The sequence below is a fragment of the Lagenorhynchus albirostris genome, chromosome 15 (assembly GCF_949774975.1).
Source record: "Lagenorhynchus albirostris chromosome 15, mLagAlb1.1, whole genome shotgun sequence".
In the NCBI taxonomy this organism is placed as follows: Eukaryota; Metazoa; Chordata; class Mammalia; order Artiodactyla; family Delphinidae; genus Lagenorhynchus; species Lagenorhynchus albirostris.
In genome coordinates this window covers 71,465,737-71,480,423 of record NC_083109.1, presented here as the reverse complement: position 1 = coordinate 71,480,423, position 14,687 = coordinate 71,465,737, and the positions used below count along the sequence as shown (strand labels likewise).

The 14,687-nt window shown below is 56.6% G+C and overlaps 2 protein-coding genes across 2 annotated transcripts; one reads left to right on the top strand and one right to left on the bottom strand.

The window, feature by feature from the left end:
• Positions 1–4,644: 4,644 nt before the first annotated feature.
• Positions 4,645–9,535, top strand: IL27 (interleukin 27). The gene is made up of 5 exons (XM_060124806.1): positions 4,645–4,675; positions 6,723–6,895; positions 6,980–7,078; positions 7,961–8,119; positions 9,003–9,535. The coding sequence occupies exons 1-5, from the start codon at positions 4,645–4,647 to the stop codon at positions 9,252–9,254; spliced, it is 714 nt and encodes a 237-aa protein (XP_059980789.1). The 3' UTR covers positions 9,255–9,535.
• Positions 8,788–13,814, bottom strand: APOBR (apolipoprotein B receptor). The gene is made up of 4 exons (XM_060122849.1): positions 13,730–13,814; positions 10,747–13,389; positions 10,391–10,653; positions 8,788–10,300 (listed from the first exon to the last, which is right to left on the bottom strand). The coding sequence occupies exons 1-4, from the start codon at positions 13,784–13,786 to the stop codon at positions 10,231–10,233; spliced, it is 3,033 nt and encodes a 1,010-aa protein (XP_059978832.1). The 5' UTR covers positions 13,787–13,814; the 3' UTR covers positions 8,788–10,230.
• Between the last annotated feature and the right edge of the window lie 873 nt (positions 13,815–14,687).

The window sequence follows — 14,687 nt, the reverse complement described above, 5'->3', positions numbered from 1 at the left end:
GTACCTATCCGAACTTCCTAAGCTCTAACTGTAGCCTCTTCTTTACCCTCTTCCTCCAACTCTCCTTTGGCTTTTCTTTGCCCATTGATGACAACCATCCCAAGTATTTATTAATGACAACTAGCATTTCTTGAGAGCTTCCTTGTGGGTCAGGCCTTATACTAATACCAATAGCTAAAACCTACGGTCTTACCACGTGCCAGCCCCTGTTCCAAGCACTTTATAAACAATAGCTCATTGAATCCTCTGAACAGTCTTATGAGTTTGGATTATTTTTCTCATGTTATAGATGATGAACCTAGGCACAGAGAGGTTAATTAACTTGTGTAAGATCACACAGCTACTCAGTGGCAGTGCCAGTCATTTATATGCATAATCATCACAGCTGTGCTATCTGGCTGGTAAGAGTAGTGTCCCCCGCCGGGTAGAGGAGCCAAGCACAGGGAAGTTTCCTGCCTTGACCAAGGTCACCCTGGGAAGTGCTGGAGCTGTGAAAGGTCTGTCTGACTCCCCAGTGGGGCCCTGACCCTTGAAGCCCTGTACCTTCCCAATTTTGCCTTCACATCTGGGCTGAGAGGTGGGCAGGGCTGGGATCGCGGGCCTCATTTTCCAGATGGGGAAACTGAAGCCCAGTGTGCTCAGGCAGAGCAGAGCCGGGACTTGCACCGGGACTTTTCACCCCCAGGCTGGTGTTTTTTTTCTCTGCAGCCCTGCCTCAGGAACTCTCTTCCTGGCACTCAACAGACCTGGCTTCCCACCTTCTCCTCACACCCTGCATAGCTCAGTCTTCCTGCCCCTGCATTCCTGTGTCATTTACATAGAACACCCAGCGATGAACATCTAGTCCCTGGCAAGGTGCCCCCTGCACTCCCTTTCTCTCAGCCCTCCGCGCACCGCACGTGCCTGCCTGGCTTTGAGAGTGCGGGGGGCGGGGGGGGGCGTAGGAAAAAAGAGGTGGGACCGAGTGGGAGAAACCCTTTTCCCCTTCCAGGCTCCTACCGCCCTGCCCCTGCAACCCCAGGGTCAGTAGTCCCATAAGAGACGCTGTATTTAGAGGCGGCCCCCAAGGTGGGTGGAAGGGGGTGGGGCACCCAAGCTGCCTTGCTGCGGCCTTGCGCGCGCGCTGCAGAATAAACCCTAGGTGTGGTGTGCAGCAGGGCGCATGCGTACAATGGGTCCAGTGATTAGGGCTGGGACACGGGGCTTTATTCACCTCTGCTCTCCTGGGAGCGGGTGGGAGCTGTGCCTAGCCTCAGGGACCTCATCACTCGTGTTTGGGAGACTCAGAGGTGTGGCCCCAGCTCCAGCCTGGCCTCACCTCCCCCCAGCCTTCCCACCTTCACTGAAGCCCATCTTAGTTTCACCGAGGGGTTAGATCTGGAAGCTGAGATCATGGGGCCCAGGGATTCCCCTCGCCAGCCCAAGCTGAAAATGAGGGACTGGAGTTCCAGTCTTCATTCTGTCACTGATCTGCTGTGTGACCTTGAACAAGACTTCCCCTCCCTGATTCCATCCTGATGTCACATCTGAGGCTCCTAACTTCTGCTTCCTGAACTCAGGATTCCCATGCAACCCCATGGAGTGCCCCACACGGCCAGAGCTGTAACAGGGCTTGGAAAATAATTAGAAAAATTGGTGGATGGTTCCTCTCTCTGTCTCTTTTTAATCATCTGGGTTTTAATTTCTCTATGTAATAATAGTGGCAGCATTTGAAAATTGTGATCACTTTCCGATGAGGAAACTGAGGTCCAGAGTAGGCTAGTGACTCACGTGAGGTCACCAGAAGGGTTAGCTGCACACCGGAGTCTACAGCCCTTTCAGGCTGTTCTCACCCCTCACCACATCCCTTCCATTTCCTGCTGGCCCCAACCCAAGCCTCAGCCTACTAGCCAAGATCCACTTGTGGAAACAGGCCCAGGGGGGCAGAGATGGGCCAGGCCCATCCTCTAAGGATATGGACAGAGGCTGGCACTGCCCTCACTGACCCTCTGGCTCTTTGCCAAGGATCTAAGATCGTCAACCCACAGCCATGCAAAGCAGCCCAGGTGCCTCCTTACCCCCTTCAGCCCCTGACTGAAGCCTTGGACAGACTGAGAGAAAGCTGACTGTGGGACTTCAGGACTCTGGCTGCTCCCAGACCTGCTGCTCCATGCAGGCAATTTACAGCTCACCAGCCACGAGGAGAACCTGGATGAGACACTTGTGGCAGAAGATAGATTTGTTCAATGATTTATTGAGAACCTGCTGTTGTTAACTACTGGGGATACATCAGCTCACAGAACAGGCAAAAATTCCCATCTTTGTGGAACGCATATTCTAGTGCATGGAGACAGACCAAAAAAAAAAAAGAGAGAGAGAGAGAGAAAGAAAATGTTCAATATCTAAAAATGTTTGATATCTAAAATGCTATGTAGAAAAAAATAATGCAGGGAAGGGGATAGAGAGTTCCAGGGGCAGGGCTGCCCTTTTTCAGGGTAGTCAGTGAAGACCCCATTTATAAAGGAGATATTTGAGCAGAGTAATAAGGAGAGAGTGAGCTTTGCAGATATGAAGAAGAGTGTCCTAGGCAGAAGAAACAGCAAGAGCAAAGGCCCTGAGGCAGGAGCATGACTGGAATGTTCTAGGAGCAAGGAGGAAGCCAATATGGCTGGAGAGGTATGAGTGAGGATAGAGTAGGCAAGATAAAGAAATGTGAAATGTCCATTGGAGACAAGATTTATGGCAGGAAGGGATGAGCCACTCAGGGGAGAAAGCCCATGCCAAGGGGTCTGGACACAGAGAAGGCTGGGGAAAGAGAACTCTGGAGAAAGCAGTGAGGGCATTCTAAGGCAGGGAGACCAGCTTGTACAAAGGCAAAGAAGCAGTTGGTGGAGCAGGGAGAGGGCTGAGGCACAAGGCTGGAGGAGTCAGCTGCAGCCAGATTGAGAAGGGCTGAGAAGCAGCAAGGGCTGGGAGGTCTCTGAGAAGGTTGGGAAGGCCAGGAGGTTGTAGTCAGAGAGTGGGAGATGGGGTTCAAAGTTTGAAAGGTAAAGCAGTTCTGGATGATGGCAAAGAGTCAGGAGCGGCTGTGGTCGGAGGGGTGAGTGGGTGGCCATGCCTCCTGGACAATGGCAGGACTTGGGGATGTGAGGAAGACCAGCCAGGGCCTCTGCCTGTCCTCACCATCAGTCTGAGGATGGACGGGACCCCCACATTGAGGAGCACCAGCTGCATGGCATGTGGGGGAATGAGATGTCACCACTGGGGGGCACTGTAACGGAAACTGGTCTGGGCTAGGCAGGTGCCAGCCGCTCTTCCTTTTCCTTCTCCTCCTGCAGCCCTCTGGGATTGCTCCCCCGCTGGTGCTGGTACTTCCCTGGCAGTTGGTCCCAGGCGGCCCTGCCCAGACACGGCTGAGGAGGTAGGGTATAGGAAGGGGAAGCCCCCTTGGTTTCTGTCTCACAGCAGGGACCCAGCAGGGAAACCCCATGGGTCCTAAAAGGAAAGTGGCAGCAGTGGGCTTGGGGGAAGACCAAGAAACCCCCATCTTCTCCCTGAAGATGGGAAATCTAGGGTGGGGCTGAGGGCGGGGCTGTGCTGGAAGGAAGATCTGTAACCGGCCCTGACGGCCCCTGACGGCCGTCTACAGAACAGAAACACCAGAAATATTCTGGGACCTGGCTGAGCCCTGATCCTGACCTCACAGAACCCCAACCTGGCCACAGACTGAGCCCTGACCCTGGTCATCAACTGAGCTCTCATCCCAGCCCAAGCCTGAGTCCTGACCTGAGTCACAGGCTCAGTCGGAACCTTGGCCGCAGACTGAGGTCTGGGCCCCATTTGGCTTGAGCTCTAAGCCCAATCCTAACTGGCCCCTTGCAGAGCCCCCAGGTCATTGATAGCTCTGACCCCAAACACAGGCAGAGGCAGGATGTTGGTCCCAGACAAAGCTCTGAGTCCAGCCCTAGACCAAGTCCTGATCATAGTTATAGACTGAACGCTAATCCTAGATCTGCCTCTGGCTGAAGTCTGAGCTTGGCCCTGAATGAACGTGTTCTCATCCAGCCCTAACCCTGACTATAGACTGAACTCTGACTCTGCCCAGACTGAGACCCCACGGCCTCACACAAAACCCCATCCCAGCTACCCACTGAGCCCTGACTTCCCTGGCACTCCCTCCCTCAGCCATCTGGTAAACCAGAAGAGAGTAAGGATGACTCAAAACCCCAAGTCCCCTCTAATGGGCAATCCCCTTACCTGGCCATCCGTCTTTTGAAGGACAGTGAGCTGGTGATGGCACTAGGATGATGATGACAAAGAAGAGAAACAGGAGGGGGTTAGAGTCTCTGGGATCTAGCAGCAAGCAGAGCAGGGTGGCTCACCCAAGAGTGGGGAAGTGAGGGCAGGGCTGGACCTGGTAGAGCAGCAGGGAGTCAGGAGCTGCGATTGACCGAAACCCCAGCTTCCCACCACCCTCACTGCACCTCCCACCCCCTCTGGGAAGGGAAATTACATTTCCCCATTTTAGCAAGGGGTGGTGAGAGGGAAGACTGAGTGAACACAAAGCCGAAAGTACAAGCAGGACGGAAAGTGAAACCGGGCGCAGCCCCCAGTATAAGACTCCCCCTGCCCGGGAGATGGCTGTCCAAAGAGGCTGGCCCCACCATGGGCCAGACGGCAGGCGACCTTGGCTGGCGTGAGTTTGAGGCCAGGGCTGGGGCAGAGGGGTGGGGGGCCTGGCTGAGACTGGGCAGAGGATGGGTGAACTTGCCTGCTGTGGATGGGCGCCAAGGGCTGAGGTGCTACTATGTGGGCAACACTAAGGATACAGGATACAGCTGACTGGAGGAGGGGAGTGAGACAGGCATAAACTGGGGAGAGGGGATGGGGCAGAGGGGTAGTGATCAAGCCAGGGCTGGGCAGAGGATGGGGCAGGGCAGGTTGGCTGGCATGAACGGGGGGACAGCGTTCTGCAGAAGGGTGGAAGTTTGGTGAGGGCTGGGCTGAGGATGGGAAGAGTTGACTGGCATGAATGGGGAGAGTCGGGCAGGCGCTTCGACCAGGATCAGGACCAGGCGCATAGATGAAGCGTTTATTTGGGGTGGATGAGCAGGGGCCAATCAGCTTGGCTGGAACTGGGTCTGGCTAGAGGAAGAACAGTCGGAGCAGGGGGCTGGGGCCAAGGAGTCAGCAGCCTAACTGGGTCAAGGGTCTGCAGTTTGAAGCTTGGGAGGAGGTCCAAGCTACAGATGGTGGCTGAAGAGCTCAGAGTCTGGAAAGAGAGCTCTAGACAGAGGAGCCGATGGTAGGGTCAGGGTAGGGACCAAGGGCTGAAAGACGGGGACAGAACCTTCAAAGGCCGGGCGAAAGTCCCAGGATTGGCTGCAGAGGGGAAGGAGAAACCAAGGGAAGGGTCTGGGGGCTCCAGAGCTCAGGCAGAAAGCAGGGGGTCAGTAAGAGACAGCACAGCTCAGTTCTGGGTGGGCAATATCCACCAGGGCCTCGGGGTGCCCACCCATAGAGCTAGGAAGAACCCCAGTCTGCCTTAAGTCTCCAGGGTGCCAGGGCGGCCCCCAAGCCAGGGAGCCTGAATGCTACAGATTGCAGGCATGACCCACCACCTGTGTTAAGTCCATGGGCGTAGTGGAAGCGCCCAGAATCTCCCCTTAGTCTTTACTGAGAGTACATTTCGAGGAGCAGAGCCCAGGGCTTAGAGATCAAGGATGGATAGGAAAGAGGCATGGAGAGAAGGGGGGGCAGGAATAGACTTCAACTTAGTGGCCAGTTTTGGTTTGGGTTTCGAGAAGAATTGTGTAACTCCCTAGTGATTGCTAGATTTCCTCTCCCTGAAGAAGAAACGGCCCTCTTCCCAGAGCTCCAGCCCCACTGCCCCTCTTCCTTCTTTCCAGGAAATGCAGGGCAGGAAGCACTTTCAGAAATCAGCCAGTCTGACTCCCCCATTTTACAGATGGGAGCCTGAGGCACAGAGATAAGACGTGACTTGTTCAAGGGAAGAACCCAAATGAGAAACAGGTTCAGCCTTCCATTCCAGACCCTCCTCCCTCTCCTGGCACCCCGTGTTCCTCCCAGCCTGCAGAGTGATCTACCTGCCTTGGGGGAGGCTGGACCAATCTGTCCTTCTGACTCCCCGGGATAGAGCCTCAGCATCATCAGCCCACCCCTGGGGCCCTGGTTCAGGTCATCAGAGCCGCCTGGCTGAGCCCGGGGAATCCTTGGCAGAACAGACCGTGCCCACGCCGGGGGAGGTGGCGGTCTCCTCAGAGTTCCCTGGGGGAAGCATGCAGGCTCTGCATTTGGGCAGATCTGGAATCCAGTCCTGGTCCCCTCACCCTCTGGCTATGTGCCCTTGGGCAAGTCAACCTTACTGAGCCTCACTTTCCCCATCTGCAAAATAGGGAGAATAATAGCACCCAGGCTGCCACATACGCCTCGTGCAGTTTGTTCACTGAGAAAGACACTTGGCCGAGGGAGATAGTGGAGTTCAAGATGCAGCCCGAGATCCGCTTGCAAAGGCGGGCACTCTGTGCAAGACTGTGTCTGCCTGGGGGAAGGGGCACTTTCCTTTCACTGTACAGAGATGCCATATGGTGTCTCAACAGCTTGTTAGTGGTTTTGAGGGGTCAGTGAGATGACACACAGAGCGTGCCTGTAGTCCCTTCCCTTTCCTGAGTTCTTTTCCAGCTCTTCCCCTCATCTTGCCCGCCCCCTCCTCATTGCTCCAGGGGTCAGCCTTTTGCTACTCTCCTTGCTCCTGGCTCGAGCTGGTGTCTGGGGATTCCCGAGGCCCCCAGGGAGGCCCCTCCGGAGCCTGCAGGAGTTGCAGAGGGAGTTCAAGGTCAGCCTGCATCTCTCCAGGAAGCTGCTCTCCGAGGTTCGGGTCCAGGCCCGTGACTTTGTGAGTCTCCCTAATGCAGCTGGCTCTGGGGATGGGAAGATCTCCAATCCCCTCGGGCCCCCACTAAAAGACCTTGCCCCATAGGCTGAATCTCACCTGCCAGGAGTGAACCTGGACCTTCTGCCCCTGGGAGAGCAGCTCCCCAACGTTTCCCTGACCTTCCAGGCCTGGCGTGGCCTCTCTGTGAGTGGCGGACTGGCGGGGTGGGAGAGGCAAACTGGCAATAAGGCTGGGCTGGGGGGATGGAGATAAAGTTGGGGATTGAATTGAAGATGGATTTGGGGATAAATTGAGGGAGAGAATCTGGATGAGGCTGGGTAGGTCACTGAATATAAAGATGAGGCTGGAATAAAGAAATGGCGTTAGGAAGAAGGTAAGAATGAAGCTGAGCAAGGAAAGATGTGGGGATGGGAACAGAATGGTGTTGGGGTTAGAGGTTAGTATGGAGGAGGCATGGAGCTGGTGTTACGAGTGAGAATGGTAAGAGGTTAGGGATGGGAAGAAGGTTGGGGATGAGAGTGAAAATGAAGTGGGGGATAGAGAAAGAATGGGGATCGCTGGTGAGGATGGGAATGGAATGGGGTTGGGTAGAGTTGGAGATGGGATGGAGAGATGGTGACATTGAGGCTGGACACAAGAAAGAGGGATGGAATTGGGATAAGCATGGGAACAAGGATGGGAAAGAAGTTGAAGACAGAATGAAAACAAGTGAGGAGATGGAGATGGGGCGGGGCGGTAGAGAAGGGAATGGAATGGGGTTGTGGGTAGAGAGTGACAGAAGGATGGAGATGGGGTTGGGGGTTGGAGATGAGCTCGGGTGTGACTGAAAATGAGGTTGGAAAAGGAGATAGAATAGAGATCGGACACAGTGGAGATGGGAATGGTGATGAACATAGGAAGGGAGTAGGGATGGAGTTGTGGTTAAGGATGAGAATAGATATGGGGACGGAATGGGGATTGGAGTTCATGCTGGGAATGGGACCCAAATACAGATGAGGTTGGGTTTGAAGTGGGTCATCCTTGGCCTGCAGGCCTTTCCTGATGCCTTCCCCCCCCCTTCCACAGGCCCCAGAAAGACTCTGCTTCCTCTCCATGACACTTCACCCCTTCCATACCCTGTTGGGAGGGCTGGGGAGCCAGGGGTTCTGGACCAGTTCAGAGAGGTTGCAGCTGTGGGCCATGAGGCTGGATCTCCGAGATCTGCAGCAGCATCTCCGCTTCCAGGTAGAGTGCCCACCCACCCTCCTCGACCCCCAGAGATGAACACTCAAAATTGAGGCTCATTGGTTCCCTTTGAAAACACCCCCTGCCCAGAGGTAGGATAAGTCTGGAAGGAGATGCTCAGATCCTCTGAGTGTGTGTGTGTGTGTGTGTGTGTGTGTGTGTGTGCGCGCGCGCGTAGGTGTACCAGGTCCTACCTCTGCCCCCTGAACCTCTGCCTTCTCTTGGGGTCTTGGTCTTAAATGAGAGAAGCCAGGACAGCATCTGGCATCAGCAGGCCCTACAGCAAACAAAGCACGTTCCCTTCTCCCTCATCCTCTGACATCACCAGATTCTCCTGAACATTTCAAAGGGAAATAGGAATTTTACCCTTAATAAAAGAATAGAAAATGAAAACAGCATAAAAACTAACCATATCACCTTTCTGCCCATTTCTGATCTTAAGACGACGCTTAAGAGAGGAACTTCCAGTTCCCTGGTGGCCTAGTGGTTAGGACTCCAGGCTTTCACTGCCAGGGACCAGGTTCTATCCCTGGTAGGGGAACATCCCGAAAGCCCCATGGCACAGCAAAAAAAAAAAAAAAAAGAGAGAGAGAAAGAGAGGACCTTCCAGAGTCCCCAGTCCCCCGGGCAATCCTGGATGAGTGAGAGCCAGCTCCATGAGCACCATCTTGCTCTGTGACTTCCATTTATTTGAACCAAAAACAAAATCAGGCAGTTCACATGAAACGATGACATAATGGAGGATGCGAAGTAGGGGTTGTCCAGGGAAACCATGCCCTTGTGGTCTCTGATGTCATTCTGCACCACTGGGCACATAAAGGAACAAGGATTCATTCAGGGTCTCAGGCGGGCCATTCTCTGACCCATGGGTCTCTCCCCACAGGTGCTGGCTGCAGGATTCAACCTCCCTGAGGAGGAGGAGAATGAGGAGGGGGAGGGGCTGCTCCCAGGGGCTCTGGGCGGCCCCTTGCAGATGTCAGCCCAGGTGTCCTGGCCCCGGCTCCTCTACACCTACCAGTCGCTACACTCCTTGGAAATTGTCTTGTCTCGGGCGGTGAGGGACCTGCTGCTGCTCTCCCAGGCCGGGAACCCAGCCCAGGCCTTGGGGTTCCCCACACCCAGCTCCCAGCCCTGATGGAGGGTGACTTCTTAGCCCCTTCCCTCCACCCATCAGGACTTGAGGACTGGAGTCTGGGCCAGCAGACAGGCTCCGGCTCATCTGCCTTAGACAAGGCACGACTCCACTGTTCTCCTGCCCCAGACCCTATCCAATAACTTAAGGCCCCTCCAGTCCTTGCCAGATATTTATTTCTTAGATATTTATTTATTGTTTAGAAAAATGGTTTATTTATTGTTTCGGGGACCTGCTAGTCATCCTCAGACTAGGCTGCCACGCCGGGTGCCTAATAAAGCACTCTCGCCCTCTCTCTGCCTCGGCTTCTTTTCAGAGAAGGGGTCCCGACACGCAAAGGGGCCCTGGAACAGAGTCTGCAGCTTCTGGTTACCCTGGACTCCTCTCTGATCTTACATTTTTGGGGTTCCTGGCCCACCTTCCCCCACTCTGGCTTGTTCAGCTGGTGGCTGCCATAGTAACCAGCAGAGTTCTGAGACCGAGCTCCCACTTTGGAAGCTCAAGGCAGCTGGTCTGCTTCTCTTTGGTTGCAAATGGAGCGCCACCGGTCCTCCTGACCTCTTCCTCCAGGCCGGCTTCCACCTCAGAGGTTTGCGTTAGTCCTACACAGCTCTCCAGGGCCTGATAGGGGGTTGAGAATCCGGGGGGGGGGGTCAAGGAGTGGGCGCAGTAGAGAGGGAAGGCTGTGGGGAGAACTGTCTCTGTCCGCGCTCAGTCCTCCAAGCAGCTGAGACAGGTTGGGGAGGTAGGCAAGGCAGGCCATCAGAGAGAGATGACCCCAGCAGGGCAGTGGTCCACCAGCCACATTGGAGAGTCAGACTCCTTAAGTTCATGGTTCTCGCAGACATCTGGTTCTGTCTGCTCCGTGAATGACACACCAAGAAACTAAGGCCCAGAGGGTGGAAAGGATGCGTCCAAAGCGGCAGAGGGAGTCAGGCTGAGCAGGGCTCAACCCAGCCTTCTGAGCCTCACGTCCCAGTCACTGGGGCTTCGGCTGGCCCAGCCTGGCTCGCAGCTCCTGCATCATGCCAGGGTGTGCCAGGCCAAACCTGCAGACGGAAGACAGGCCGTGGGAGCTGGTGTCCAGATGCCGTCAGCCTCCTCCCCATCCCAGGCCGGTCACCTCCCCCTGTGCTTACCTCTGTCCCAGGGGCCTTCTGGCTGGCAATGGAGTCCCTTCAGGGCTGCAGGAGCTTGGCTCCGGGGCGTGCTCTGGCTCGAGAAGTCTCTGTTCGGGGGCTACCAGCTCTTCCTCCCGTGGGGGGCTGGGAGGCTCCTGCGGTTGCTCAGGGGCGGGGTTCCGTCGGAAAGAGGGCCGGGAGCGGCGCTGTGAGGAGCTGCGGGAGAGGAGGGCTCGGCTCCTCGGGACAGAGACGTCCAGGCGAGCCCCGGGGAGCAGGGCCTACGGGGAAGAGGGCACGGGGGCTACCACGGGGCCGGCTTCAGCTTCGAGATTCTGCTCTGTCCAGCCCAGGACCCTACCTGGAGCCCTCACCTCACTCCAGCTGCTGTGAGCATCCCCGCATGGTCCAGGCTCAGGCTCTGCAGGGTCCTGGTTGGTTGACTGGTCCTCTTGGCCCTGGACGCCCTCCAGGCCTTCTCGGTCAATCTCCTCAGCCTCTGCCTTTTGGTCTCCAGTCACCTCGATATCCTCCACCGCAAGGGGCCTTTGTGCCTCTCCCTCGGGGTGCTTGTCCCCGTGCTGCCCCTCACTGCTTTGCCCCTGCTCTGTCCCTTGCCATCCTCCAGCCTCTTCTTCCCACAGTGTGTGCCCTCCTGGGAGGCCCTCTACCCTCACCACCTGGGAGCCCGAGGTAACGCCATCCATCCCCCAGCTTCCTTCTGCTACTGCGGATTCCTCCACCTCAGCCTGCTGTCCCCCGGGCTCACCCTCCCGAGGGGCCTCAGAAGCCTCTGCTTGGCCACCTCTGCCAGGCGCCTCCTCCCCTGCTGAGCCCTCCAGGCCAAACTCCTGCCCACCTGTTTTCTCCCCCTCTGCAGCCACTACCAGGTCCTCACCTCCGCTGGCTTCCTCTCTCCCTTCTGAATCCCAGTCTCTCCCGAATGCTTCCTCAGCCTCTCTGCCGGGCCTGTCCCCAGTCCCAGGAGCCCTTCCATCCAGAGCTGCCTTATCCTCTACGATCTCGGTAGCCAAAGAATTTGTCTCCATGTCGTTGCTGTCCTGGAGACTCAGAGCCTCCGCCTCCAGCCTCCAGCCGCTCCCGGATGTTCTGTCTGCCCCCCAGGGCACGGTGGCCTCCACCTCCTCCTCCTTGGTCTCTGTGGCGTCTGACTCTCCCAATGACTGGACGGTCCCTGCTTCTGCTCCCTGCCTTCCACCCAGCTCCTGGTTCTCTGCTCCAGGGGTCTCCCCCTCCTCTGCTCCACGCCAGGCTTCCTTTGCTTTCATCCATTCCCCACCTGCCTCTGGGACCTCTGGTCGTGCAGACTCTCGGCCTCCTTCAGCCTCCGCCACTGGTGCCTGGCCTCCTGTAGCCTCCTCCTTCCCCTCTTCAGCATCTGCTTTTTCCTCCTGGGTGTTCCCTCTCTCCACATCCCTTCTTCTGTCTTCCCAGGCTTCCGCCACAGAGCTGTTAGGTTCTACATACCCCACGTTCCTGGGATATTCCTCCAGGCTCCTCTCTGTCTCCTCCCTGCTCAGGGCTGGAATGCTGCAGAGCTCTTCCTTACATGCCTGCCCTTCTTCAAGTTGCTCTGTGGGGGTCTGGGGGCCTCCCACCAGCTCAGGTTCTTGGCCTTCAGTGACCCTGTGCTCAAGGCCACCCCACCCCACCTCCAGTGCTTCTCCCCTGGCCTGAGCCTCTTCCTCCCCCCTTTCCCTGCTGAACTCCTTCTTGGGCCTGGCCTCTGGCGTCGCCTCCAAGTCAACATCACCTTCAGCCTCATTTGCTGCTTTGTCCTGGAGCAGCTCAGCCTCTGCAGCCCAGCAACTCTTCTGCTGTTGCTCGGCCTCCTCTGCCTGCACCACCTCCTGGAGACTGGTTTGAGCAGCCCTGATCTCTGGGTCTTGCCTCTCCACAGCCTCTCCCTCAGCCTGATCTGCCTGGCCCTCAAAGCCCTCCCCTCCCTCCGCCTCTGACTCCTGCCCTTCCTCAGCTTCCCTCCCTGCTGCCTGGTCCTCGGCCGCTTCTTCCACTCTCTCGGTTCCCAGGGCCTGGGTCTGTTTGGGGAAGAGGCTCACTTCAACCTCTCTATTCTCATCTACCTCCTCCTCCTCCTGGCCTCCCTTGGAGGTCTCCTCTAGGGCCCAGACTCTCCCAGTACCCTCTGGGATCCTTTCTCCTGCGACTGCCCCATGTTCAGTCTCCCCAACCCCTGGGAGGTCAGCCTGCTCCCTGCCTGAGGCTTCCCCGTCCTCAGATTCTGCCCCTGGCTCCTGTGTCCCCTGTGCCCTTGTGCTTCGGCCACCCCTTACCACTACCACCTCTTCTTCCCTCCCAGCCCCTTTGGCCCCAGGCCCCCGGATCTCCTCTGCAGCTGTCTCATCAACCCCCTGCTCTGATTCCTTTCTGTCCTCTGCCACCTTTTGCCCATCAACACTCGCCGTCCGCTCAAGCTCCTTGTGCCAGGTCCCCTCTGACTCCGCCCCTCCAGCCACCCCTGGCTCTGTTGCCCTGACCTCTTCCTCCTCCTCCTCCCGTTCCCAGGTTCTCAGTGTCTCCTCTCTCTTCACTTCCTGCTCATCGGGCTGCTGACTCTCCTGGGCTTGGCTACTCCTGTCTCGACCAGCCTCAGACCCTGCCTCAGATTTCCTTCTGGGCTCCAGGGGGATACTTGAATGCTGGCATCTCGTGGCCGTGGCTGCCTCCCAGGCCCCAGTGTCCTGCCTATCTGCTTGAGACCCATGGGAGCTGCCTTGTCCCCCACCCCAGGTCTGTTCTGTAGCTGAGCTTTCCTCCTGGCATCTTCCAGCCTCTCCAGGCCCTCTCAGCCCTCCATCCCCCTTGCTTTGGCTGCCTCCAAAGCCCTCCACGGCCTCCTGGCCTTCCTCCTCTACCTTCCCCCCAAGGCTTCTTGCAGCCACCTCCCCCAGTTCCTCAGCTGCACACGCCTCCCTCCTCTCTGCACTGGGGACATCATCTCCCATAAGGTAGGAGACAAAGGTGCTGAAAGACTCCTAGAAGAAAAGAGGGATAGGGACAAAGGTATTAAGAGGAAGCCCAGCCCTCTCCCTCGGGGCCCTGGGCCAGAGGGACTCGGGAGAAGGAAGAGGGGTTCTAGGATCTAGGAGGAGGAGGGGGACAGAATCTGCAGAAGGAGCAGGAAACGGCCTAGATTAGAGGTGTGTGGATGTGTTTGTGGAGATGAGGGGATTGAAATCCAGAGAAGATCGGGCTAGCAGGCTGCCTGATTGTGGGGAAGGAATCTTGAGTCTGAGGAGAAGCTCAAAGGGAGAAGGGAAGGTGAGGCCCCAGGGAGCAGGGTGAAAATCTCTGGCCTCTCTTTGCCCCTCTCACCAGTGCCCCCCTCAAGGCCTGATGCAGCCCAGGGAGATGTAGCCGGAGGAAATCCATCCTGTCTGTCTCTGTCTGTGTGTCCAGAAAGCTGACAATGATTGTCCCCACCCACCAAGCCAGTCTTCCCCAGGACCCAAGACACTTCCTCTTCCCCTGTCTCTCCCTGACGCATCCCCACCCCGAGCCCTGCCCACCTTCTGCAATGCCCACAGCTGCTTCCAGCCCAGGCTGGGAAGTGGGTGTATATCACACACGGGACTCAGGTGGTGTACATTCGGAGCTAAAGGGCAAGGGAGGAGGACGGAAAGGAAAGAGCGGGAGCAGGAGACCTCAGAATTGGGGAGGGGGGAGGGGCATGTGGCAACTGCAGCTCAAGTGACTCAGGTCTTGTATTTACACCTCAGCCGTTTCCGTCTCCCCCCAAAGCCACAGCCTCTCTGTGAGAGGAAGCTGGGGTTTGTGGTTCCTGTTTTGCCTGGGGACAAGGAGTAGGAATGAGGAGGGGGCTGGTAAGAGCTCTGGCTTCTCATTTCAGGGTCATTAATGCTTCCCCAAGAGGAAGAAGGGGCTGGATTGGTGGCTCCAATGCCCATTCCCTCACCTGTAGTCATTCTTGCGAAACGAAACTTGGCTAAACTTTGTACTGTGGTTATTCACGTCTACCTCCCAGCCTCCTTTGAGTTCCTTGAAGGTGGAGGCCATGTATGACACGTTGCTGAATTTCTAGAGCCCGGCATGGGTAGTAGGATCCCATTTTTCATTGGTTGAGTGATCTGGGAAGCAGACCAAAGGGGGTACATTTCAAACAGCAGTCTGAGGGCCGGGTGGTGAGAAAGAGCTGGGAGAGGTGGGCACTGACTGTTGGAAGCCCACAAGAGAGATTAGCAGGGGAAAGACGTCATGAAGAAAATTCAGGATGTTGCTTTACCACCTAGAGGAAGGTAAGAGAATAATCGCT

What these genes read in the sequence shown, in the direction of transcription:
- IL27 (XM_060124806.1), top strand. Translation starts at nt 4,645, where the DNA reads ATGGGCCAGACGGCAGGCGACCTTGGCTGGC. An exon ending in GGCAGGCGACCTTGGCTGGC is followed by an intron (nt 4,676 to 6,722) that starts GTGAGTTTGAGG and finishes TCATTGCTCCAG; the next exon opens with GGGTCAGCCTTTTGCTACTC. An exon ending in AGCAGCATCTCCGCTTCCAG is followed by an intron (nt 8,120 to 9,002) that starts GTAGAGTGCCCA and finishes CTCTCCCCACAG; the next exon opens with GTGCTGGCTGCAGGATTCAA.
- APOBR (XM_060122849.1), bottom strand. Translation starts at nt 13,786, where the DNA reads ATGGATTTCCTCCGGCTACATCTCCCTGGGCTGCATCAGGCCTTGAGG. An exon ending in AGGCCTTGAGGGGGGCACTG is followed by an intron (nt 13,390 to 13,729) that starts GTGAGAGGGGCA and finishes CTTTTCTTCTAG; the next exon opens with GAGTCTTTCAGCACCTTTGT. An exon ending in CTCACAGCAGCTGGAGTGAG is followed by an intron (nt 10,654 to 10,746) that starts GTGAGGGCTCCA and finishes TCTTCCCCGTAG; the next exon opens with GCCCTGCTCCCCGGGGCTCG.